The sequence below is a fragment of the Gossypium raimondii genome, chromosome 11 (genome assembly GCF_025698545.1).
Source record: "Gossypium raimondii isolate GPD5lz chromosome 11, ASM2569854v1, whole genome shotgun sequence".
NCBI classification, from domain to species: domain Eukaryota; kingdom Viridiplantae; phylum Streptophyta; class Magnoliopsida; order Malvales; family Malvaceae; genus Gossypium; species Gossypium raimondii.
Window position 1 is genome coordinate 28,116,804 of NC_068575.1, and position 27,300 is coordinate 28,144,103.

General features: G+C 33.1%; 2 protein-coding genes and 1 long non-coding RNA gene across 5 annotated transcripts; 1 reads left to right on the forward strand and 2 right to left on the reverse strand.

The window, feature by feature from the left end:
- Nucleotides 1-218: 218 nt before the first annotated feature.
- On the reverse strand, nucleotides 219-3,719 carry LOC105804265 (uncharacterized protein At5g19025). Of its 2 annotated transcripts, none has more exons than XR_008191101.1 (4): nucleotides 3,194-3,719; nucleotides 1,134-1,173; nucleotides 995-1,052; nucleotides 219-579 (listed from the first exon to the last, which is right to left on the reverse strand). XR_008191101.1 is itself a non-coding variant. In XM_012636790.2 (4 exons), the coding sequence occupies exon 1, from the start codon at nucleotides 1,976-1,978 to the stop codon at nucleotides 1,544-1,546; it is 435 nt and encodes a 144-aa protein (XP_012492244.1). In that variant the 5' UTR covers nucleotides 1,979-3,713; the 3' UTR covers nucleotides 219-579; nucleotides 995-1,052; nucleotides 1,134-1,173; nucleotides 1,470-1,543. The 2 variants fall into 2 exon arrangements, 1 of the variants encoding a protein (XP_012492244.1); XM_012636790.2 differs by having other exon boundaries at nucleotides 1,470-3,713.
- Nucleotides 3,720-8,261: 4,542 nt separating this feature from the next.
- LOC128034646 (uncharacterized) lies at nucleotides 8,262-9,506 on the reverse strand. Its single transcript, XR_008190771.1, has 2 exons — nucleotides 8,935-9,506; nucleotides 8,262-8,625 (listed from the first exon to the last, which is right to left on the reverse strand). It is a non-coding gene; the product is annotated as an uncharacterized LOC128034646 (long non-coding RNA).
- Nucleotides 9,507-12,789: 3,283 nt separating this feature from the next.
- LOC105804263 (uncharacterized) lies at nucleotides 12,790-21,792 on the forward strand. Of its 2 annotated transcripts, XM_012636785.2 has the most exons (12): nucleotides 12,791-13,193; nucleotides 13,295-13,987; nucleotides 14,451-14,552; nucleotides 16,040-16,168; nucleotides 16,254-16,406; nucleotides 16,511-16,588; nucleotides 18,029-18,121; nucleotides 18,206-18,325; nucleotides 19,248-19,325; nucleotides 19,471-19,650; nucleotides 21,011-21,112; nucleotides 21,198-21,792. In XM_012636785.2, the coding sequence occupies exons 1-12, from the start codon at nucleotides 13,116-13,118 to the stop codon at nucleotides 21,429-21,431; spliced, it is 2,040 nt and encodes a 679-aa protein (XP_012492239.1). In that variant the 5' UTR covers nucleotides 12,791-13,115; the 3' UTR covers nucleotides 21,432-21,792. The 2 variants fall into 2 exon arrangements, with proteins under 2 accessions (XP_012492240.1, XP_012492239.1); XM_012636786.2 differs by lacking the exon at nucleotides 14,451-14,552 and having other exon boundaries at nucleotides 12,790-13,193.
- The last annotated feature ends 5,508 nt before the right edge of the window (nucleotides 21,793-27,300 follow it).

Sequence of the window (27,300 nt, forward strand, 5' to 3'; positions counted from 1 at the left end):
AAATCAAACAAAGGAATGAGGTTTAAGACATCAACAATTGAAATGCATTGATCTATGATTAGAGTTATTTGCTACGGACAAAACTTCAATGCTACAGAATTTATCTAATAATTAGCCAAGACTTTTAAACACAATATCAACAGGGAGACCTTGATGGTTTGAAATACTTGTGGCCAATATTTTTTTAAAAAGTTATACAAGTATAATTACAAATAATATTGTATAAAGCACAACTTAACTGAAACTGAAATATATCTTACTTGCGTCCAATACATATCTAAATATGAGTAAAGAGATATGATTCTCTAAAAACTCACCAAATACATGAAATAGCCTCACTTTCACAAAACATATTTTGTTTAAATCTAAACTTTAGGATAATAACAATAGTTCAATTTTTGGCGCAAATCTCAATAAATTCAACAAAAAGAAACTAAAAACGGTAAAACACTTGCAATTTGGCATGAGAATCACACAAAGCTGATTGCCGCAAATCAATGAGGCGAATTGAGCCCTTTGAACTACTATATGCTAGCATATTACAGTGGGCAGGGTGGAACTCTGCTGATGTTATAACCTCTGCAATGATAGACATTACAATAACCATTACTTTTGCAAATATATTGAACAGCACTGAACTTGCATATGCTTTAAGAAGTGAAAGCAGCAGACTAAAGTACCAAGCAGAATGTACAAAGTCAACTACTTGCCTAAATTCACCAAATATCTAGATTTCCTACTTCGAAGATATCAAGGAATCTAATGTATCCTGACGCCGGTATGTTAAATTTCTGGTGTTACCACTTGTGATAGCTCAACCCGGACCATCAAGCCATCATTTTTGCATTAATCCAGCACATATTGCCATATGATAAACACAATACATATACTCACGAGATTGAACCATAGCTAAACCGAGACAAGCAGAACTCATCCATCTTCTAATGTAGACAAAAATTAGATAAAACATAAAATGAGGTTTCAGACCACGTACCGTTTTTGAATTCCGGTTCCAAAATCAAATTTCATAGTTTAAACCAAAGAAGAACTAGCTGGACAACAAACAGAAAAATAATAAGTTGCCAATTAACCGTAAAAAACGAAAAGAAATGAAAGGAAACAAGAGAAGTTACCTCTGCCAGGAAGATATCCGATAAAATAAGTCCGGAATATCTGCGGAAAAGCATTTAACACCCTGGGGCATCAGCTAAATGGCAAACCAAAACTTTTACTACATAGTATCTTGCTGAATCAAGCACTTTCCGGATAAGTTTAGTTGAATAGTCACCATAAGCATTAGCAATCAACATATCAAAAGAAAGTATTTTAATCTAATATTGAAAAAGTTTCAAACTTCAATGATCAACAGATGTAAATTATCATAAAAGAAAAGATTATTATATTCTCCACTATAATCAATTGTATATAATCCTTACAACTTATAGCCATAAGAGCTTATTTAAACTAACCAGAGAAGGCACTCTTCTCTCTGCATTATGACTAGTTTTCTGTATTTGCTTTTAATTCATGTTTTTATCAAATCCTACTTCTTGACCTTTCTTTGCTTCTTCGGCCCCGGAACTTCCAATCTACCAACAGAACATCCACATCGAGCTTGAAACACGAGCACTGCTCTTCCATTAACAGGCGCCATCTTCTTTAACTCGGTTTCTAATTCCTTATGATGATCCGGGAGCAACTCGAAGAGCCCTCTTTTAGCACCATGTTTAACCAAAGTGTTGGAGTTCTTAACACACTCTTCGGTTTCCAATTGGATATCGAATTCAGCTGCTTTCCTAAGACCTCTACAATTAGGGTTCCTGCATTTTCTATTTGTACATAGAAGCAAAATCCAAGTAGCTATGGCAGCACAAGAAAAACCTAGTCCTATAGATGCATATATCATTGGAGTTCTCACAATTTCTTCTTTAAACAAATAAAAGGCAGCTTCAATCAATTCAATGGGTTTCAAAGACATACACTTTATAAAAATGACTCAAAAGCAGACATGAAAACATAGAAAGTCCCAAACACCTCTGGTATATTCACCAGTAAAACCCATATCGAGTCAAACATTGTTTGCTATAACTTCCTCTCAATCATCCATGCATTTGCACCAATCAAAGATAAAAACTTGCTAAGGTCAAAACCACAGCAAACAATACAACTGTGAAAAGTTGACATGAAAACATAGGAAGTCCCTTCTTTTCTCCTACTTAGAACTAAGAAGGAACTTAACAGTGGAAAATTTAAGTTTTTCCATTTTCTTTCTCACCAAATACTACATTAACTGGGGATATAAAAGATAGTAACAACAGTACAGAATAACATATCTCATTTAAATCTTTTCTTCCCTTCCTCCAATTTTCAAAAATCTACAAAACTTCTCAATTTCAGTTCTAAATAACTCATTTTCATTCTAAATGTTTGCTTCAAAAATTAAGAACTTCCTAATTGTCAATACCAAAGCAAAGCAATAAAATATGTAAAGCTATAAGTTGGACTTAGAACAGGATGAATACAAAAATGAGATTTTTTTTTCCTTCTTTTCTCCTACTTAGTACTTAGAAGAAACTTAACTGCAGAAAACTGAAGTTTCTTAACTTTCTCTCTCACAAGAAATCACATTATCCAGGGACACAAAAGTAACAAACGGCATAGAACCATCTCCTTTAACCTCTTTCTTCCCTTCCACCATTTTCCTCAAATCTAATGAACATTCTCAATTCCAATTCTAAATAACTCATTTTTCATTCTAAATGTCTTCTATGTCTTCTTCAATGCCCCGAGAAATTAAGAACACCCTCATCGTCAATACCAAAGAAATGCAATATAAATATGTGAAGTTATAAGTTGGAAATGGAACAGGATGAAGAGAACATTGTCAAAGAGAAGAAAATTTTCGGAGGGGAATAAACAATAGCAACCAATCAAAATCAACAACTATTTTTTTAAATAAGGAAAGAAAACCAGAGAACAAAAGATTTCTAAAAAGTCCGTCACATGCCCCTTTTTTTTTCCTCCACAACCAAACAGAAGAGAGAAAATAAAATTACATTCCGCACAAGGAAAAAGAAAAGAAAAAAAAACCTGGATTGAAGTCTGATTAGAGAAACATGTTAGAGTTGTGAATTGGGGAAGTGAAATTTCAGAAACAGAGAAAAAGACTACGAATTACTTCTAGGAAGCGTACCTTCTAGGAAGCTCCAAAGAACCAGAGAAGAGAAACTTTTTTTTGGGGGGGGGGGGGGGAGAAGACAGGTTAAAATGGGAAATTATCAGCCAAACGGACTTTTGGCTGAAGAAAAGTTGAAATTTTTAACTTCTCCATCAGCCAAAAAACACTTCTTTGATGGTGGAAAAAATTCTGAAACGATGGTCGTTCTTCCTTGCTTTTAAGAGAAAAGGACTTTTTATTGTAAAATTCTGTTTAAAAAGTAGAGAAGAACGGGCCCTAAGCCTGACTCCGATAGCCGCTGCTTCAGCCAGGTCAGATTTCCGGAAAGGAAAGTTTTTGAAGAGAGCTTGCCCTGGAAAGAGTGAAAGCCTGCCTTACAGATTCCATGAAATCCCCGACCTTTGTTGATGGGGAATTCCTTGAGACAGAGAGTATCTATTCTATAGACTTGTCATGGGCGGCCCCAAGAGAAAGTCTCTTTAGAGACATATGTACTGTACATCTGTTCAAAGAATGCCTTAGGGTAGGGAAAGAGTCTTTGATTGTATGCTAAAAATCTTTTATTTTGTTGCTAAAAATTATTAGTTAATTGATTTTATAAAATATTTATTATTATTATTTTTTATAAACTGAATTTTTAAAAAATTCAAGTAATTTCAAAATAAATATAGTATATTTTAATAAAAAATAAATGATTAAATGATTGCATTTAATTATTAAGTTAGAATTATTTAATGTAAGCAATCAATTTCTCACATATCAAATTTTTATTAAAGATTGAGACGTTAATTATGATTTTATATTATTCTTTTCAATCTAATCTCCATTTTATTAGAGATATTTCTTCCTAACTAAAATATAACTATATTGCTAGATGTTCGATTTGAAATGATTTTAGTTTTTGTATTTCATATGTATTTGTTATAATTTAGTCCTATCCAAAATAGATAGTTACCTATCCATATCAATCATTATTTTTTTATTTATTTATCAATGTTTTTTAATTTAATATTTAAATATATCAAATGGTTTAGATTAAATATTTTAAATATAAAATTATTAATTGATTGTATAAAATTTCATCATTTAACAAATCTCAAGTAAACCTTAAATCCTAAATCATTTAATATATATAAATTCAAAAAACTAGTTAATCTAAACCCAAAAGCCTAACCCGACCCCTAAATCTCTAATCCCTAAATCCATAACTCTTAATTCCCTAACTCCTGAACCTTAAACCCCAACCCTTAAACCATAATCCCTAATCCATAGTCCCTAAATCCATACCCCCTAAACCTTAAAATAGTAACTCCTAAACTGGCCCTAAATCTTAAATTAATTATATACCCTAAACAAAAAACCCTAAACAAATTTGTTATTATCTCTTTTACAATTATATAAGAACATATTTAATATATAAATTCAAAAAACTAATTAATCTAAACCCAAAACCCTAACCCGACTCTTGAATCCCTAAACCCTAAATCCCTAACTCTAAACCCCTAATGTCTAACCCATAAATCCTTAAACCTTAAATCTCAACCCTTAAACCATAATCCCTAAATCCATATTGATCCCTAAATTAACCTTAAAATAGTAACTCCTAAATCGACCTTAAATATTAAATTAATCATATACCCTAAACCAAAAACCCTAAACTATAGTGATAATTAATTCAATATTTTAAAATTAATACTATCTCTTTTATGATTATATAAGAAATTTTTAATATATAAATTAAAAAACAATCAAGAATTATGTACCCAAAAAACTTTAAAATTATTTTAAATAAGAGTACTATTTTTATTTTTCCATGTGTTTTAGTTCAAATTATTTCTACGTGTCATTATCTTTTTTGAAGATTTTAAATATTCAATTAGAAATAAATTGAATTTTATTTAATTAATATAAATAAACCAATTAAGATAAAATGTTTTTTGTGGCGCTTTTTCAAAAACGCCGCTAAAGCCTCGAGCATTAGCGGCGCTTTTTCAAAAACTCCGCAAAAAACCCGATCATTCGCGACGCTTTTTCAAAAACACTGTTAAAACCCCGAGCATTAGTGGCACTTTTTCAAAAACGCCGCTAAAACCCCGAGCATTAGCGGCGCCTTTTCAAAAACGCCGCTAAAACCCCAAGCATTAGCGGCGTCTTTTCAAAAACGCTGCTAAAACCCCGAGCATTAGCGGCGCTTTTTCAAAAACGCCGCTAATGCAAAAGGTCAGTCTGTTGGGCTTAGGTTTTTAGCGGCGTTTTTCGAAAAACGCCGCGAATGCTCATTTTTAGCGGCGTTTTTCAAAAAACGCCGCTAATGCTCGATCTTTAGCGGCGATTTTCATAAAATGCCACTAATGCTCGATTTTTACCTCCATTTTTTGTCCAAACGCCATTAAAAGTGCCGTTAAAAACCTGTTTTGTTGTAGTGGAATTGACAGATTACAGTTTTGTACACTTCGAGTGTACTACCTATGTATCCATCAATATTTCAAATAAATTCAACGGGCAAAGTTCTGACATGGGATAATCTGAACTTGAGATGAATTATTATGGAAACGTATTTGAAATACATGTATATGATTTGTAACATGATGAGCTTATTCTTGTTTCTTGGAATTCATGTGAATTACATGACCAACAAGTTTGATGAGAATATGTGTTTAGGCTATTGACTAAATTGCTTTGGATGTATTTTATGAGCTTATCTTAAATTGAATTGAATGGTAAGTTAACTTCCTATTATACAAACTTACTACGCATTAATTGCTTACTCTGTTTTATAGTACTCGGAGGCTCGTAAAGGTTGGAAGTTGGTCAGAGTTACATCACACTATCCTTCAGCTCGTTTCGGTATAAATAGCAAAAATTTCCTTTGAGTATAATGGCATGTATAGGCTAAAGTAGTCAAGGATGGTATATATGTGTTTGGTTGGAATTAGCCATTGGTATGGCTTGTAAATGGTATGTTTTGATATATAAAATGGTCTTAGTATGCTTAATGTGTGTTTGTAATGGATGATTAATGAAAATCATATAGGCATATTGGTTATGATAGTAAAATTGATAGAACATAAGGTATTTTGATAAGTATAGATACTTGAACATATGTGTTGATACATCTTACATAAAATTTATTTTGGCTTGATTTGAATGATTTGTATTGGATTTGGAATGTGTTTAAATATTAATGTAGGTGGAAGACAAGTTTGGATGAGAAATAAGGCATGAAAATAGCCTTATTTTGTCCACACGAGCAGAGACACGGACGTGTGTCTCAGCCGTGTGTGACACACGACCTAGCACATGGGTGTGTGTTTCGGTCGTGTGTCCCCTGCATCTTAAAAATTGTAAAACAGAATGCTCAGTTATTTTCACACGGGCAGAGACACGGACGTGTGTCTCAACCGTGTGTGGCACACGGCCTGGCACACGGGCGTGTGACCTGGCCGTGTGAACTCTGCATTTCAATTATGCAAGTCAATATGCTTAAACGGCCTAGCACACGGGTGTGTGGCTTGGCCATGTGACCCAAGTTAGTAACCACCCTAATTTGGACATGGATTGGGACACGACCATGTGTCCCTATTTTGAATGTCCACACGGCCTAGGACACGGCCGTGTCACTTGGCTGTGTGAGTCACACGGCCTGACCACACGGGCGTGTGTCCTCTATACCTTGGAAAAATTTGGAGAATTTTGCGAAAAATTCTTTGAGTACCCGGTTTAGTCCTGACTTGTTTCTAATGCATATTTTGGGCTTCGAGGGCTCTTAGAAGGGACTTTATGATTGATTTCTGATATGAACACCGTATGATGTGAAATGTCTGTTATATGTTCTGAAATCCCTGGTAATGCTCCATAACGCCGTTCCAGCGACGAGTTCAGGTTAGGGGTGTTACATGTGGTGTGATCAATGGTCGGTAAGGAGCTCATGTAAGTGACTAATGTGACGTTTCGGATTCGGGCCGGTCCGTCTTGGTCGAGTTTGGGGTACCACATGATAAATGGATTTTCAAAGCCAAACGTAATTCAAACGATAACATCAGAAAAAATAAAGCATGCCTAGTTACCAAGGGATTCACTCAAAAGGAAGGTATAAATTTAAAGAGACTTTTGTACTGATTTTGACGAATGGCTCATTTAGAATATCTTGAAACTTGCAGCTTATTATGGTTTAAAGTTATATGAAATGGATGTAAAGACAACATTTATCAAAGAACACATTGAGGAAACAATATACATGGTGCGACCAAAGAACTTTTGAGTCCAAAGATTTAAAGCACCTTGTATGTAAACTTAAAATAGGCATCTCGATATTGGTACAAAAAATTTGATAAGGTGACAACTTTTTTGGTTTTAAAGAAAAAATCATTGATTAATGCATATATATCAAGCTACTGGGAGCAAGTTCGTTATCGTGGTGATATATATAGATGACATTCCATTGGCAAGCACTGATATAGGCGTATTGCACAATGTTTTTAAAACCGAACTAATGGGTTCAACCACCTGTTCAAAATTAAAAAAAAAAAAAACACTCTAATATAATATATATTTTAAATAAAATTAAAATGCCATTCTTCTTTTTTTATTATTATTATCTTAGAAATGTTTTAATTACCTTGTTTCCGTGCAAGCTTTCTCAATTCCTTGCATTTCAAATCGACTATCAATTTTAATACTTAAGAAAAATTTCCATTTTAGTTATTTATTATTTTAAGTCTTTAACTTTTCAACTCTTATTTATTCTCCTTTTTCCATTCTCCAGATTGTTTTTCTTTTCTTACATTATTCTTATTATTTCTTTTGTGTTTATTCATTATCATCTTCCTTTTCTTTCACCTATTTTCTTTAGCAATGATGAAGCCAAGAAGAGTTTCATTATTTACCTATTTTTCAAATCTCTCAAAATATAAAATTATAAAGATTGTTGTGGTTTCTTAGTTCATATTCATTCTTTCTTTTAAACCACTTTAGAAAATGGAGAAGACTTTTGACTTCTCGGTTTATCAATATAACACTGCTTAGATTAGAGTTTTTTAAAATTCTTTTTTAAATTAATTTTGGGCTAGCTAAACGCTGGGAGTTATATTTTAGGGGTAGTTGGATTGGGTAATGGTTGTTTTTATTTTAGGTTTGGGCTAGATGAAAATGAATCAAAACCGTATGTATAGCCCAATATATTGCCCGGGCCCACTACCCAAAATTTCAGTACCAAACCCACCTAATCTAAAAACCCCATCAGCCCAATTACAATTAAACCAAGCCCAATGCCCAAAAACAAGCCATAATAGCCCAAATCACAAAAGAACAAAAATAAACAAAACCCTAGGTGCGCCGCACCTAGGGCTCTCTGTCTTCTGACTTCGGCGTCGCCTCTACTGCCGCCGCCGCTCTGCTGGCCGCCGCGCACGTCCCATCGCCATCACCACACTTGCACCATCAAGTACCTGCAAAGCAACCAAAGCAGTGACAGAAAGAAAAAAAAGAAATAAAAGAATATTTTCTGTAATGGGGGGTAGGAGAATCGGTTTAAAAACCGATCTTGCCATCTGTAATGGGGGGCCTTTTTTTTAGATTTTTCTTTCAATCCTTTGTAACAAAAAAAATCATATATCAACACAAATAAAAAGTGAATAGAAGGTGATTTCCGTTTTTCTATTTTCAATCTTCCGTTATTACTTAGTGTCGTTTTCATTTTTTTATTTTTATCTTTAAAAACGCGAACGAAAATATAAAGAGAAAAGAGGAGAACTCACCGGGACGGGGTTTAATTAGCCGATCTGGTGTTCGTCGGCCGTCGGAGGTGGTGGCGGTGCGGCGAGCCGAGCGGCGGCGCAACAAGGGCCAAGGAACCCCACATGGCCGGATTTCTTAGGGGGAAAAGGGGCTCCCCTTTTATTTTTTTTTTTAAAAACGGCTGAAGTGTTTTTTTTTTTCATGTAAAAATGGGTTTAAATACCCTGTAAAACGGCGCCGTTTTTGAGTTTAGGGTTCAGAGACCAAAACGGCGTCGTTTTGGTCTCTGACCCGGGCGGTGACCCGGCCCTGAGGGAGGATTCGCGCGTTTTCGCTAAGGGGGTTATTTACGCGTGCAGTCCCTCTGATTTGTGGCGTGTTTCAATTTAGTCCTATTTCGCTTTTTCCTTTTATTTTTTAATTTAGCTCCAGAATTTTATTTTTGTTCCAATTTGGCCCACTGTTGCGCCGCGTTTTCGGGGCTTCGGCTTATTTACTGTTTTGGTCCCTCTATGTTTGGCGCGTGTTGCAATTTAATCCTTTTAGTTTTTATTTATTTTGAAATCGCCCAGAATTTATGTTTTTATTTCGATTTAATCCCTTTTTAGCAATTTTATTGTTTAATCAATTATTTTAGCGTTATTATTATTATTTATTATTACTATTATTATTATTATTATTATTATTATTATTATTATTATTATTATTATTATTATTATTATTATTATTAATACTATTATGACTATCATTGTATTTACACTTATAATTACTTTCATAAATCTTAGATATATGTGACATATTATTTTCATATAATTGCTTACATATGTACATATATACATACATATTTTTATATATACATACACAAATACTCATTGTATATATATATTTATATATGTATGAATATTTATATTTTTCTCACGAATATGTATATACTTACTTCCATATATATATATATATATATATTTAATATTTTAAAACAAGTACATATGTTTCATTTTATAATTTCAAAGTATATATATATATATATTCACGTGAATACATTTATATAATATATTTATACGTACATATTTTTAGTTTTTATACGTACATATTTTTATATATGTACATACATATACTTTTATTTTTTTACATTTTGTAATTCTATTCATTTTCTTTATTCATTTACACTTATTATTTTGAATGAATGATTTAATTCTATTCGTTTTATATTTTACTTGTTTCGATGTTGTAGTTTTGATTTTATTTTATATTGTTGCTATAATACATTTGCGTGCATTATGATTTTACCATGCATAATTACAATGTAATTTACTTTCGCATTTTATGTTACGGTATTCGTGTTTTATTATACGTGATTTAACAAAATTTGTTTTGAATAAATAATATTTCGTGTTTAGATTCGAGAGGAACGTACCCTAACTTACTGGGTTTCGATTTTCACGATAAATTTAAATGTGCGAATCTTTTTAAACTCAATTTTTAAATGATCTCGGGATTAAAAAATCGCGTCCTAACTTACTGGTCGTGATCTCATTTTTAAATCTGAGAGGGCTAAATTTTTTTAAAAATAAATATTTTTCATTCGCGTATCGGGAATTCGAGACATTGTGTTCTAACTTACTGGATATGATTCGTTTTCTTGAATAACGCAAAATATACTTCTTTTCCAATTTTTTTAACACAAGGATCGTATTTTTAATTTTTCTAAGTTCTAAATTTTCGACATCAAGACATTAGCTAATCAACTAGGTACTAATTTTGGGCGTATCGAGGGTGCTAATCCTTCATCGTGCGTAACCGACTCCCAAACCCGTTTTCTAAATTTCGTGGACAAAAATCGTTGTTTTAATAAAATCAAATTATTTATTAAAAATAACTTTTTTCAAGGTGACCCAATCACACCAAAAAAAAAGGATTGGTGACGACTCCTGTTTTTTTTTTTAAAACCCAAATCGACCCCGTTTTCAATCAAAAAAATGGTGTCAACACCGTAGAAATTAATTCAACCAATTTTTTACCAGTTTGTGGTTGATGATTTAATAACGATTCAAAGAGGTTTGCAGTTCAAACAGCTTAATAACTATCATTAGACTGATGTATTGATCGGTTTCGAGTCCAACTAGTTAGATCAACTGATCCGATTTAAACAACATTGATATTGCACGAAACAAAGAGATTGTTCTCTAACAAATTTCAAATGAAAGATAATGGTAAGGCATTCTATGTTTTAGGTATATAGATTCATAGGTATTGTACCCAAAGTTTACTTGGACTATTGTAAGAGGCTTATATTAATAAGGTGCTCAATAGATTTGACATGCAAAACTGTGCACTAAGAGATACACTTGTAGGAAAATGGTGACAATTTTATTTTCCTCCAATGTCCAAGGACAGACATAGAGAAGAAAGAGATGAAAAAGATCCCATATGTATTACCACTGTGAAGTCTAATGTATGCATAAATTTGTAGGTGGGAATGTTAGGCAAATATTTAAGTAACCCAGGAATGGAACATTAGAAAACAATAAAACGGTTTATGAGATATCTTCAAATAACTAAAGACAACATGCTTACTTATAAAAAAAATTATTTAGAGATCTTAAGATATTCTAATTCGGATTTGTTGGATATTTATATAGTATGAGACCTATATCAAGTAATATTCTGATGATGGCTGGAAGAGGTATTTTTTGAAAAAATGTCAAACAAACAGTTAAGGCTTCTCCAACATGGAAGCTAAATTTACTATTTGATGTAAGACATCAAATCAAGGAATATGACATTGGAAATTTATCATAGGGTTGCATATAGTTGATGGTATAAAAAGGCCATTATACAAAGAAATACTTTAAGAGACATATACACATCAAATTCTAGTTATGAAAGAAAGAGTTTAAGAGACATTTAGTGTCAATAGAGCATATTAATACAAACTCAATGATTGCGGAAGATTTGCCACCTATAGTATTTTATGGGCATGTGGCTCATATAGATGTTAAACCATTTGATGAGCCATTTTAATGAGTTTACTGTTTTACTTACGCTTTTGACATTTTTTTGTGTGTATAAACTATGGTTTTATTGAATATTTTGAAAAGTAAAAAATTTTGATTTCTATCATGGTTTTACATAAAGTATTAGGAAGCGTACGAGTGTTCAACTATAAAGTATGACCAATTGAAATTAGGTAAGATATAAATAAGTTTCCATGAACTTTTCATATTATATATCCATATTTGATTCACATAATTAATTTTGCTAGTATTGTGAATCATTGATGGATTTAATTATGAATATATGTTATTAAAGCCACTTTGATCCTATATATATTAGTAAAATTAATGAATTAGGTTGTTTTGGAATATTTCAATTGCAATAACAAATGTTTTTGCACACTAAAATTTTAGCTATGTACAATTACTTAGAATCATATATGGTCTTAGTCGGATATTGTTAGCAATTAATGGATTCACATATTGTACATAAGTTAATTGTCAATCTAAAAGAGTTCGATTATTTAACCTAATATGGTGTTAAACAATTTGAGGTTATAGAAATATGATTTGATTTGGTATGTTTACATTCAATATTCTTTAGTTAAAGTTGATAGACTCATAACTCGAAAGATTTTGATTACTTCAACGATTTCTCGCATGGATCAAAATAAGTCTTTTATTATTGTCTATTTATTCACTTTTATTTTAGTAAAACAAATAATTCCATGAATGTAGTTCTTTTATCATAAAATTCAAAATTTTAATTGTAAAATAATAAAAATAAATCTAATTTTGATCCAAAATCCAAGTAATAAATGGGACAACTAAGATTTTTAACTCCTTATTTCAATCTACAAATTACACATATCATGCATATTCATTTTTCACATAATGGTAGCAAGAAAAATGTCTGTGTATGAAAGCGAGACTCTGCTCGGTAAAATAAGATAGTTCCACCCTGTAGGTCGCACGCTACCAGACTTTCAATTTCGGACTCCAAGTTCCAAGCCCCCAACAGCGATTCCCATTTGGCACCCGCCTTGGCTCCCCGATTGGATTCGTCGCTACCCAACAACAAATTGTTTCAATGCCAACTCCCTAACTCCTCCTTTCTAGCCCTCACTTCCTTTTTCAGTAATTTTCACAAACACCTTACCTAATATTAGATTCAAAATCCCAATTAGAAAAAGGGAAAAACCAGCAGCATGCTTCGAAGGTCAATTTTGGAATTATCACGTCACCGAGGGTCTCCTCGGAGAATACCAAGGCAGATTATATCCCAGGTAAATTCAACTGTTTTTCGGTTTCAGTATGAATTTTCTAGTTCCAATGTAGTTCCTTTATCTATAATTGTTCGGTTTTATAATGTATGGTTAAAATGTAGTGTTCATCACCGTTTCTTTATTCGAGAAAGCAATTTTCGACCTCTCCTGGAGAAAATCCTACTCCAAAACCTGGTTCAGCTGGAGGTCCGCCTGAATCAAATAGTGGGTTTTCAAGAGTTGTCCTTGGCAGTGCTGTTATTGTTGGTGCTGCGTTGGTTGCTTACCAAGCTGGATACTTAGATCAATATTTTGGTCAAGTGCCCAATGATTCTGTTGATTCAGCGAAAATTGGTTTTGATAGTAAAGATGAAAATGATGTGCAAGTTGTTACTTCTCATGATGAAGAAATTAAAGGACAAACTACTCATTTAGACTTGCACGAGCAAGAAGATGCAACGCGTATCAGTCTTCCTCCTCAGCTTGAAACTTCGAGTGAAACCCCTAGTGTAAACCACCCTAATGTGGAAGTTAAGTCGAATGACTCGAATGAAACACTTGGAAATAGCTCAACGTCTGGACCAGAAAAGCCGTTGCCAGAATATTCTCAGAGCAGCTTGCCATCTGCTGATCACAGTGCAGATGCTGCTGTATCAGCTGAGGGGAATGTTGAAAAGGCTGGGTCTGAAACTGCACCAATACCGGACAAGGAAATTCACGATATTCAATTGGATACCCAATCAAGTGCATCCCTTGGAGAAAAGGAGACAAAAGCTGTAGAACCTCATTCTCATGCTACTGAAGACAGACCGCAGGTGCTCTTTTCTGTGCATTCTATATTTATGTTCATACTGATTGCTTGGGCTTATAGATGTTATGAAAGTTTGAAGAATGGCTCAGCATCCATGCTTGGATTCTATCTTTTTCGGTATAATTTGAATGCAAGCGATTAATCTTGTGTTAAAGGCGGATCAAATGCACTTTAATATGAACTAAATATAGATTGCCCTGTTATTGCTAGTACGTTTTTGCTGCTAGATTACTACCTCTCATTAAACCAATCATAACAGCTACACTCCTTAGGCAATTGTCACTTGCTTTCCCTGCAAACATCACGGGCACATCACGTGTGTATCTATGCACATTCTTATTTCTTTCAATTGAATTTACTTGGATCTTCAAATTTGAGAACCTTTATTAAGTTTTTGCATGGGTGCATAAAGAAATGCTTCAGTATGTTAGACAACCACACTCAGTTTTGGTGGCCTGTTGTTGCAGGATGAAACAAGTAAAGGTGCAGAAGCACCTAGTTTTGCCCTTGAAGAAAGCGAAATAAAAGCTGTGCCTTTTCTGCATCCCAGTATAGCAGACATATCTCAGGCATCTTTCTTTTTCTCTTCGGTTTCTCTTCTTAGCACTCTACATTTCAGTTGCTTCTGATTTGTAAACTCATGGAATTTCAGTATGAACCATTGTTATTTTTTGAAGGCCATTAAATGAAACTTATTAAGACTCTCCTTGTCTCTATGGCTTTTCATGTTTTATTGTCTGAGTTTCATAGAAGGTTTGATCTTCCAAGAAATTGGCTTAGGATTGCGTATCTGAGTAATTAAAGCTTATTTTATGTCTTTGTGTTTGGGAATGACTGTCAACGGAGGTGATAAAGTGCAAGCAGATCCTATTCTTTGTATTAATATATATACACATAGTACTATTGCTTCAGGATGACAAAGAACCTCTTAGTCAAGGAAAAGGCTTTATAGGGAGGTTTTATCCCCTAAGAAATTGGCTTAGGGTTGCAATATCTCTTTTATGTCTCTGCTTATATGGGGGAATACTGTACCAGCCTTTTCTAGGCTTTCTGTACATTCCTGTAATCAATACTGAAAGAATACTCTCTTTATCAAGGTATATTTGTCCTGCACTGGCACAATGTAAGACCCAATTTTGGTGTTCTACTGTTGCTGGATGAACAAAGTAAAGGTGCAGAAGCGTCTAGTTTAGCCCCTGAAGAAAGTCGAATAAAAAATTTGCCATCTTTGCATCCCACTATAGCAGACATAACCCAGATATCTTTGTTTCCCTCATTGGTTTCTCTTTTTAACACCTGAACTTCAAGGAATTCTTATGTGAACCATTGTTATTATTTGAAGGCTGGCTAGTGAAACTTATTAAAATTTCCTTATCTCTTTGGTTTTTCATGTTTCATTGTCTGATTTTTCTTAACATTGGAATCCACCTCGTTCTTATTATGTTCTTCTGCACATTGTTGGTTTAAAGGATAGAAAGAAGTACGATTTGACAGCTTCTTGCTTCTTTATGTATGTATAGGTATTCCGTATTTTAGACGCTGTTAAGCTTATTGATGTATAGCCAATGCTTCAAGACGACAAAAAAACCACTTCATTTCCTTGTTTGGTTTCTAGGCAGGGAAAGGCTCTGTATAGGGAAGTTTGATCCCCCAAGAAACGGCTTATAATTGGACATCCGAGGATTAAAGCTTCTTTTATGTCTTTGTGTTTAATTGGGGAAGACTGTTAATTGAGATGTCGAAAGCACAGTTGTTCTTTTCTTTTGTATTGGGTTATATATCTTCAGGATGGCAAATGGCCACTGCATTTCCTTGTCTATCTTCTAGGCAAGGAAAGGCTTTGTGGGAGGTTTGATTCCCTAAGAAGCTGGCTTAGGGTTTCAACATCTTTTCATGTTTTTCTTTAAATGGGGAAGACTGGGCATGTGAGAGTCGCAAAAGCACGACATATTCTTTGTAATTCTCTTAATATATATATTTATGTATGTATATGTACTTTCTTCCTAATCTTTACCGGACTTGATAGAAGACCTTATTATGTGCTCCTTCGCTGCAGGCTAAACCAACTGAAGATAAAGGAGCTCCAAGTTCTCTTCTTGATGCCTATCACCTTAGGGACAAGGCAGATGACAGCTATTTATCTTCTCTAAATAGAAAATATGAGCAGCTTTCTAAAGAAACAGAGGTCTTTTACCTACTTATTGTTTAAAGCATATGATAAAGGAGAGTGTAAACTATTGCTAAGTTTTCATTTCTTTTTAACATGTTAGGGTTTTGGTACAGCAGTTGAGGAACTAAATGAGGGATATTTATCGAAGGATGGAAAATTAATTCTTGGTTTCCTCCAAGCCATTCATGCTGCCGAAAAATGGCAAGCTGAGCTGGATGCACATGCTTTTGCTCAAGAAAAAGAAGTATTGAAGGTCTGAAGTTTGCACTATCTTGGTTCCTACATCTTAATTTCTGCAACTTTATCTTGGCCATGCCTTACTATTTATTCATACTTTTGTTTCCTTTCCCTCTTTAGGAGAAATATGAAAAGGAATTAAGGAATTCAAGAGCCAGGGAACTAATGCGTACAGAAGAGGCAGCCATATTGGATAAGGTTATAGCTGTTTTTCATATTTTCATTGTTTTTATTTATGTTACTCCAACTTGGGTGTGTGCTGGGTATGTGTTACAAGATGGGTATGTTCAATTTTTTCTCAATTTTTCCCTGCATTTGAAGGGTTGTAGTGGGTCATATCCAAGATCATGTCCCAATATATGTTGAGCAGTGGTGTCAATATGGGTACTTCAAAAAATGAAGAGTTGAGGCAGCGTAGTTTTTTACTATGTTAAATTTCTCATGATTGATTGCCATGCTCTTTGTCACCGCTTCTCAGCTTTATGCCATTGCCTCGCCAATTCATGATCCTGCTTCCTCTTTTCTCTTGCTCTTCCTTTGCAAATCAATCACTTATGTCATTACTCGTGACTCATTTAGGCTCTTGTTTTTATTATATCTTTCAAAATGAATTTTTTACTGACCACTAAAACTTGGTCAGTTCTGAGATTGGCCAAGGTGCCTTCCTTTCTCCATTTTTTTGTTGCTATGTAAAAGTAGCAAGTTAAGGTCTTCCCTGGGTTTGTCATTACAGTGATTTCTTTCATGACTTTTAGTGAATGAGGAAATAATCACATAATTATTGTCTCTTTTTATGGTGTTTGTTTTTCAGACTTCTTCTGTGCTCTTTGTAAGTTTTTTTCTTTCTTTTTGCTCCATTAAGTGAATTCAAATGAACAGTTCCAGGAATATTTCTTTTTGAACTTTTTACTGATACCCTGGATCCTATTTGGTCTGTACCTTTCTCTTTAACGTTGCTATATAGTCCTCCCATCCACAGCTTATGCTTTAATCATATGGTGAATCTACTTGTTCTTTGTGTCTGTAGAGTCTGTATGTCAGGATTGAACACGAGGCAGACTGGGTCAGTTGTCACTCTGTCTAAACACAAACAAGTTGATTAAAAGTTTAGTTTGTTATAGTACTTGCTGACCAACATTGTAGAAATGCGCATGCTAGGTAGTAATTTATAGGTGAAGCTCTAAGATTTCCCATCTTAAAGAAGATACTTATCCCATATAACAGAGACAATGTAATTTTTGTTATAGATGGCTATGAATTTGGATTTCCTGTCTTGAGTGTCATATTGCCGGAAGAAAGTGTTATTTGTATCAGTTTGGAACAATGTCGATCTGTTTGTAAGGCTTAAGTAAAGCTAAAACTATGAATTAACCTGGGACAATCCGTCTTTATCAGTTTCTCTGAATTATTATGCTGGTTAGGGAAAGTACACAAGTACCTTTATCAATCAACTTAAGCTATTCTTTAAGCGCATGCTTCTTTTGTGGTGATTACCTTGGAAAGTCACAGTTTAGTTCAAATGGAGTATACTTGTCTTTATGCCCTCTAAAGGGGTAAAAAATGAAGTAAAAGAGAAGAGAAGTTATTCTATTATTTTGTGGATTCAAGCTGCTAAGAGTTTCAGTTTATCACTTCCAGGAATTAAAGAGAGAAAGAACAAAGGCAGCAGCTGCTCTAAAATCACTTCAAGAAAAAATGGAAGAGCAGCTGAGGATGGAACTTGAAGAAAAGGTAAGTAGTTTTGCGTTAACAAAGAAGTTCTGTTGCATAATTTCATAGTCATGAAATCAAGTTCTTAGTTCTTGGTTATTGCAGGAAAGGGAAGCTGAACTGAAGTTGCAAAAAGCTCAGGAGCTTGGAAAAGCAGAACTAGCTGCAGCGATTGCAAACGAGAAAGCAGCACAGATTGAAAAATTGGCAGAAGCAAATCTTAATGTAAGCTATCTCCTGGTGGATAATTTTATTAAAAAAACTGCACAGAAACGAACATTTCTACTGTTTAGAATGAAAATGAACTACAAAATAAATGCTTTTTACTGATATTAGATATTGACAGAACAAGGAAATTTTAAGTTACGATGCCAGGTCTCAATTGATAGGTTGGAAATTTAAACCTCTTGGCTCGTACTTTGCAGCATATGGCATGCAGGGGATGGGTGACAATCCAAATGTCAATACATGATATATTGATGCTTTTAGCTTTGTTTGCTGCTGTATCAACTTCCATACTTTCTGTCTTATGTATGGTGATGCTCCTTGTGTTTGATAGACATTCTCGTGCATATAAATATATTTAAATCATTCATGAAAAATGAAGATCCATTGTTTTGAAAATTGAATTCATTAAAAGTAATTATTAACCACAAGCTAATTAACGAGTCTCTTATGCAATTTCTAGCTGAAAATCAAAGATTTGGCCATTAAAATTACCTGAATACGATCTTTTTATGGAATTTGTTAATTGATGATCCAAACGGTAAATGAAATTTCCAACATTATAGATATGAAATGAAAGTTTCAGTAGTAATACATATTTTTGGAGGAAGATTTAAAAGCTAGAATACTTTCTAATATATTCTTTGAATTCTTTTGAGGATGAATGAACTTCAGTTCAGTTAAAAAGTAGTCTTCTAAATGGGAAGCTGCTTCTAGTTTATCAGTTAAAACCGTTCACATAAATGCATTTCTCAGTTTATTGGTTGATGGTTATGAAGATGAATCTGATATTGGAGTCATAAACATGTTTTATTATGCTTATGCTCGACTAGTTATTTTCTTAATCCATATTGTTTATTTCTATTCAGCACTATGGATGTGATTGGAGGTGCTAATCATGGCATGGGTTATTCTTTTGTAGATAAATGCCTTATGTATGGCATTTTATGCACGATCTGAAGAGGCGCACAAAAGTCATTCTGTTCACAAGCTAGCTCTGGTACCTTCCCAACCTTAACTGTTCTTATCTTAGTTTTAGTTTTAGTTGGAGTCTGCGTTATGTTATATAGTGATTGACTCCTAGTTATAATTTTCTGAACTCATAAATTATTGGCACATAAATTGAATGCTCTTGGGTCCTACAGGGAGCACTTGCTCTAGAGGATGCACTTTCTAAAGGATTACCAATCCAAAAAGAAATAGATGCTCTGCGCACCTACCTTGAAGGTACTGAAAAGGATTCAGTGTTGGATTTGGTGCTTTCGTCTCTTCCAGAAGAAACACGGTACCATGGTACCGACACTGTACTACAGTTGAATCAAAAGGCAAGTGTTTCCGTAAATTTAGAAATATATTTAATGAATTCTGAGTCCTTTTGAATGATCAAATCTATACTTTTGGCTATATGGTTGATAGTTTGCTTGCTGAATTTTTTGTAGGAACTGTATGCTTTACTTTTAGCGACATTTTCATAGAATGAAAAAATTTAATTTTAAATGATTTTATAGAGGCAGGCTAAAAGTATGTAAAATAATAGTTTTCTTTTCCAAAAATTAAAAGCTTGGAGGAAGAATATGCCGGACATCGTTCACATACACCCCTTTAGGTGTTGTAGATTCTTTTTTTCCTGATGGGATCCTAATAATCCCCCATTGCTCCAGAAAAGAAAACAAGTATTTCCTTTAAGACTGTTTCATTGTTTTAACTAGCAAAAAATTATCCAAAAGTTGAAAATTGCTAAATAAATTTATCAAACATTGCGCATCCATTTCTCAGTTTCCTCCTTGTTATTGTTACTGAAAATTGCTCCTATTTAGTTAGGGTTGGTTTATAATCATATTGCTTTAAGAAATAAAGACTATGTAGGTTGGTGGGCAGACAAATTTGCCAAGGTCTGAAATTTTAATCCTAAATTTCTTCAATCTTTAAAGAGCACACTATTACTAAGATGTTATTCTGGATGGTCAACAAGAGAGGCCTCTTGCTGGAACTCCTTCATTGGGATCTGTACACTATAACAACATCAAGAATCCACTTCAGTTGGGAGGCTTGGCGCTGGATAAAGAATTACACTCCACAAAAAGGGGGTGGGGGAAAAATGTGGTATTCATTTAAAAGCAACCTGGAAGGAGGTTTGCTTGTTGTTTCAGAGTTGCCGGTTCATTTTTATTCTGAACATGCTCAACCTAACATCAAATGGAAATAAAGGATTTTATGATGGATTCAGAATTGAGACTAATCTTGAAAAGCTAGCCAACTATGAAGAGATAGGAGTGGTTTGATTCAATCGGTTAAGACCTGATGAGCAAAATGCTTGTCAGGAAATGCTTTTTCATGGTTGGTCTCATTTTGTACAGGAAAAAAGGAAGTATTACTCCTCCCAGGCACCACATGAGCTGCCATTCGGACATAAATCGTCTTACCTAGATCTCTGATGCATCTAAGTGGCATCAGCCTATCACTGGTCTGCTGGAACTTCCTAAGTTATCTTCTCACTAGCATCTTAGCTATAGTATGTGTACTGAGGCAAAAGTTTGAGGTTTCATCTAGTTAGTTTTATGAGTTTATTTTGATGATTGACTAGAATACTATAAAAGTTGCTAAAATTTAGTTATTGATGTGACTAACATTTCAAGTTTTTGTAGCCTCAACCATGATGTTATCTGACATATGTTCTTTTTGCAGTTCAATGCATTGAAAGGGACCCTAAGGCACTTCAGCCTAATTCCACCAGGTGGTGGTGGCATCTTGACACATTGTTTAGCACATATTGCATCCTGGTTAAAGGTATAAAACAATAGGATTTATCTTTCAATAATTATAGATATAAGCCACTGAAACAATCTCATGCTTGCCTTTGACTATCTTTTAGGTGAAGGAAGTCGACCAATCTGGTGAAGGGATTGAGTCTTTAATCAGTAGAGTTGACAAATACTTGGCTGAAGGAAAGCTCGCCGAAGCGGCAACTGCTCTTGAGCAAGGTGTCAAGGGTAGCCAAGCAGAGGAGATTGTCAATGATTGGGTGAAGCAAGCGAGGAATAGAGCCATCACTGAGCAAGCTTTAACTGCACTCCAATCATATGCTACTTGCATTAGTCTTACCTAATCTCCAGTCCTCAACACATGGCTCAAACAATATCTTGGGTTTGGAATTTACAAATCTCACAATGCATATTATTTTTCTTAAAAATTGTGTAGATTGTCCGTGATCCTCCAAATAAAAAATTTTGGCTGTCTTTACCGAAGAAGGTCCATATTTTTTCATCTCTTCATAGATACTGTTAGTAGGCCTTTGTGGTGGAATGTTAAAATAAGCTATTGGATTATTGGAAACAAGAGGGTCAATATAGAGTGAATTTCTTGATATCTTTTGAAGATATTGCAACATGTATGGTTGATGATGTATCATTTTCTTGAAATATTTTTCTCAACTATTTCTAGTTTTAATCAGAATTTTCTTATTTGCAGCTCAGTTGACATAAATAAATATCCGTCGTAAGTTGTAACAACCTAATACTCATTCAACACATTCTGCTTCTGTTATGAGAATGGCCATTGCAACTAACAGCTTTACCAAGTGGAAATTTCAGGTTTCTTTATGTGGAAGATATTTACCTTTCAACTAATTTGAGAAAATATTTGGTATAGTACAAGTTGAGTTTCTAGACTCTGTAAACAGAGCTAAAAAGTTGACAATTATTTGAGAGGTGAAGCTAAAAATCGTCATATATCATTAATTGATATTTAAAAATAAAAATAATTATTTGATAGGTGAAGCTAAGAAATCGTCATATATCATTAATTAATATTTAAAAATAAAATAAATAAACGAGACACATGGTGACTTTTAACCTCACTTAAAAACTCATCCTCTACTATCAAATAATAATCCATAGGAATATTTAAAATAATTTTTATATGTTAGCCCCCTTAATCAATAAATGGATCCTGTGTATTATAAGAACTACATACATGCAGAGGTTCTTTTATTTTTTTTGGGTCGAATTATAAATATTTTAATGTTAATAAAATAGTAAAAAAAAATGTTAATGGTGGATACTATATGTTCTATAATAGGGACTGAATTATTTCTTCCAAAGTGTTTTTAAATGAATTCCAGTTGCTCCTTGCCTTCCGCTACCAAGTCCATCTGTCCATGTGGTTCAAGATTCTACAACATGGGTATTTCTTTCTTTCTTTCTTTTTCTTTCTCTAGCTTACATCACTGAAGTAAATTTGATGAACATGTCCTCATTTAAATTTAATAACTTTTTTCTTGTTCCAAGAATGTTAAAAAAAATTAATACTAATTAATTGTTGGTGTTAATTAAACAACCATTGTTCCAAATAATTCTTAATTGTTCAATTAATTAGACGCAAGTTTATCGGTTTGATTCTTCTTACATGTATACGAAAATTCCACTTGAAGAAACCACTGCCATACATGCATTCTTAAGTCCTAACAAGACTCATCCATTGATTGACAAATACAAATTTTCAACTAAAATATGAAATGATGTGGATACCATCTTAATCAAAATTTAATTATTGCAGTCCCAATCATTAAAGGTGAGAAATCAACTTCCATGAAAGAAATATTAAACAAAATTAGAGTTAAAAAGAATATTAATTTAGAACGAGGGTGTCCTTAAGCCAAAATCCCAAAGGATGTCACAACTCAACCAATTTTAGCTATGATTTTGATGTTTCCAACAAACAAACTTTTCTAGTGAATGTTATAATGTCCCAATTTTTCAAAGGACCCATCCATCTTCCCATTTGAAAAATAAAATAACAATGAAAAGAAAGAATGATCTTGGCTTTAGAAATAAGATTTTAATACCATCATGCTTTGTGCTTTTCCTCCCCACTAAGTTACAATTATTACAATACGTTTTTATGTTAAAATTTTTAAATTTTATTTCAATTATTTTAAATAATTTAATTAATTAAATTTTATAAAATATATTTAAATTTATTTTTAAAATTTTATTTATAGCAAAATTTAAAGAATAAGAGATCAAAGTTAAAAATTTTAAATCACTAAAACTAAAACGTAATAAATGTAATGGGGCAAAGAGATTATTATTAAATGTAATACATGTATTACTTATATTTAGAACAAGATAAATGTTACAGTGTAACATACATGAAGTATTGCATGATGTTGCAATACCATGAAAAACACTAGGAGCGATATTGCATGAGCTAATCAATTACTAGTGATTATGACTTGTATTTGTTCGATTAAATTATTTACTTATATACTTGCTAATATAGGATTTATTTGTAGTGAGAAGCTAATGATTTAGAATGTACAAAATATGAGTTTTCTTTTCTCCTTAGTATTGATGGAGATAATTGGAAGAATTATGAATGTGTGACCTAAGGGATATATTTGGTAATGTAATTTTTATTATCGGGGAATGAATTTTGTCAAAGAAGTTATTTAAAGGGAAAACATTCTCCATTGAAGACATGATTTTGAGTGAACAAAAATAAGTTTTTGGAGAAACAATTTGTTAAATGCATTTGAAAAATTTGTTTACACTTTTGTGAGTATATTTGTAATCTTTATTAGGAAAGATAAGAGTGCTTAAGAGAGTTCGCTAATAATGTGCATCACTACAGCTACAATAATTCTTGTATTAATCGGGTTGTAATTAATAGTTGTACTGTTGACTTGTTAGTAGAATCAATCTCTAGGCAGGATCACACAAATATAGCTATGTTCACCAAACTATGTAAACAATAATTGGTGTAGTTGTACACTATGCTTTCAGTTGTTGTTTTTTAATGTTACATGTAGTGTTTCAACCGTCACAACAACTCAGTGTAAAACCTCACATAACCAAACAATTTCACTTGGTATCAAAACCTATCACCAAAAGTATTTGGATTGATCATGTCTAGTTGAGTATAGATAGAGTCCCACCTTTCAAAGAAAATTACACATAGAGTTCTTGAAAGAAGGTAGTTCAATCTCATGTCTCCTTTTGTTGAATGGATCCAATTATACACACTAGAAAGGTCATATGAAAGCTTTTATTAAAGGCATTAATGAGAAGGCCTAGAGAGTTGTCTTAAAAGGTTGGACAATACCTCAAACAATCAATATAGATGGCACCAAATCATTAAAAAAATAAAGAAACTTGAACCTCCTATGAAAAAAAAGTTGCAAACTACAATTCTAATACCTTTAATGAAATTTTTAATGTTGTGGATACTTACCAATTCAAACTTATTCCAAAGTTTGTGTCAGCAAAAGAGGCCTAACTCATTCTAGAAAACCTAGCATGAAAGAATCTCATTTTTCAAAATGCCTAAGTTGTAAATGCTTACTTCTTGGTTTCAAAGTCTTAGAATGCTTGGAGATATGAATTTAACGCAAAACATGGTGACATTTCTAAGGAATTTTGCTTTGGGTGAACAATATTCTGAGGTAAAAGTTGGTTAGAAAAGTGCTAAGATTTTTGTTAGAAAGATTCGTTATCGAGGTTGTAGCTATAAAGGAACCAAAGAATCAACAGCATGAAACTGGATGAACTATTTGGTTTATCACAAACTTTTGAAATGAAATTAGAAGAAAGTAGAAGAGAAAAGGTTAAGGTTGGAAATAATATTGCCTTTTAATGTTAAAAGCACTATTTCAACAGATGCCCAACCTCTACTTCACTTGAAGATCTAGAAGAAATTTTAGTACTTGTCACCAAAACCTTTAACAATGCTTTCAAAATTTTCTCTAAGAAAGGGAAAATCAGATGCGATAGCTTGGCAACATGAACAAATGGAGATTTGTGGTAATTGAATAGAAGCATCAAGAGAAGAAAAAGGGAGTCCAATTTCATGAATGTGAAGGATTTGGTTACATTCAAGCAATGTGTGCTAACATGTTCAAGAAAAAAGAAGAAAATTTTCAATGTCACCTGTGATAGAGATACAAAGAGTGAAGAAGGAGAAAATGAAGAGCATATAAGCAATTGTGTTGCTTTTATAACCAAGTAAAAAATTCTCACTTCAAATGTTGTAACATTATTTGAGACAGAATCAGAATATACAAGTAACAATGATGATGACACTTCTGGTGTAGAGTTGGAGGAAAGATACATAGTCATGCTAGATAAGTAGGATAGGGTATGCAAAGTTAAGAAGTCCTAAGGGAGGAAATCACAAATCTTAAGAAAAAAAATGCTAATAGATACAATAAAAAAAGAGAGAAACTCTTTTTGTTGATTGAGAAGGTTAGTTGAAATATATAAAGAAAAACCTTAATGCAACACAAGTCATCTTAAAGAAGTATGATGAAATCCTTATAGTATGAAGGTCATATAAATACCACATAGTACTTGATATTGAAGAATCCTCCTCATCAAGGCTAAATAAGTTGTTGAACCTCTTTAGAATTCTCAAAAGAAGAGGAAAAAGGCTAATTTTTCATTATTATGAAGTTGCTAGACACATTAGGCTATCATTTTACAAGTTTTAAAATGACTTGAGATGTGGATGCCATATTGCACAAAATGTTTTGACAGGGAGAGTAATGAGGACTTAACAAAAAAATTACAGGTCAGGAAAAATCATAACTGTTTATTGTTTAGACATTTTTTCACTAAAGGCAACTACTAACAATAGATGGTATTTTGATATTGATTACTCCTTACACACGACCGGAGATACAAATTCCTTGAGGAAATTTAGAGTTACAATGAAGGAAGGGTTACCTTTGAGATAACATGAAAGGAAAGAATCTTGAAAAAAAGACTATAAATATTGAAAGGCTTACAAAACTAAAGAATGTGTTCTTAGTGAAAAGTCGTAAAGTTAGTCTTATTAGCATTAGTCAGCTTTGTTATCAAAACCTACTTATCAAATTTACAAAGGAACGATGTGAAGTATTAGATCATTCAAACAAACAAGTTATGGAAAGAGCTAAAAATTTTGACAAAATTTATAAGGTGAATAAAATGGTAAAATGCCATAAAGTCACAAACGATGGTATAGAGATTTAGCATGAAAAATTAGAGCATGGGAACTATAGATGCCTCAGGAGAATGGTTAGGTATGGTATAGTTTGAGGTTTGTGCAAATTTGCTAGAGCAATAACTAGTCCTTATGGAGATTGCCTATAGGGAAGGTACATCGAGTGTCTCACAAAGTGTTGTAGTAGATTACTACAACACATCCTCTTGAGTTGTTACAGATATACCCTATAGGGCCTATACAACATGAAAGCCTTAAATAAAAAGGGTACATGCTTGTTTGCATTGATGATTTCTCTAGTTTCACTTGGATTGTTTTTTAAAGGAGAAAAGAAAGGGTTTTAATGTGTTCAAAAAGCTATGCATCAAATTGATGAATGACACGGATAAAATTCTTGAAAAGATTTGTAAAATAAGAAGTGACATGCTATGGAGTTTAAAAATAGTCAGTTCGTTGATTTTTACAACCTAGTAGGTCAGTTATGAGTTTTTCACCAAAAACTTCTTAACACAATGGAGTAGTAGAAAGGAAGAATATGAGTCTACACGATGTTGCTTGAATCATGCTCAATTCAAAGGGGTTATCTTATTAATTATAGGTAAAAGTAATAAACAATACCAATTTTGTTGCAAATAATGCCATTCTTCGACCAAAAGCTAGGATGAACCCTTATAAATTTGGAAAGCAAGAAAGCCAACTATAAGTCAAAACGTTCCAACATTTTGGAATAATCTAATGTAGGGGATAAACCCGATTAAACAACAAACAAAGTGAAGAAAATAAGAATTGGAAATATTGAACACATACCTTTTACGTGGAAAAAAATCCTCAAGAGAGGATAAAAAACCAAGAGAAAAAAGAGATTTCACTATAATAAAAGAGGGTACAAAAGATAGAGAGAATTAAAAGAAAAACTTGAAGCCCACAAAAAAACCCTTCGAAACAAAGAACAAAGTTCTCTCAATCTAATTTTTTTTTTGTTGTGTAAAACCTAG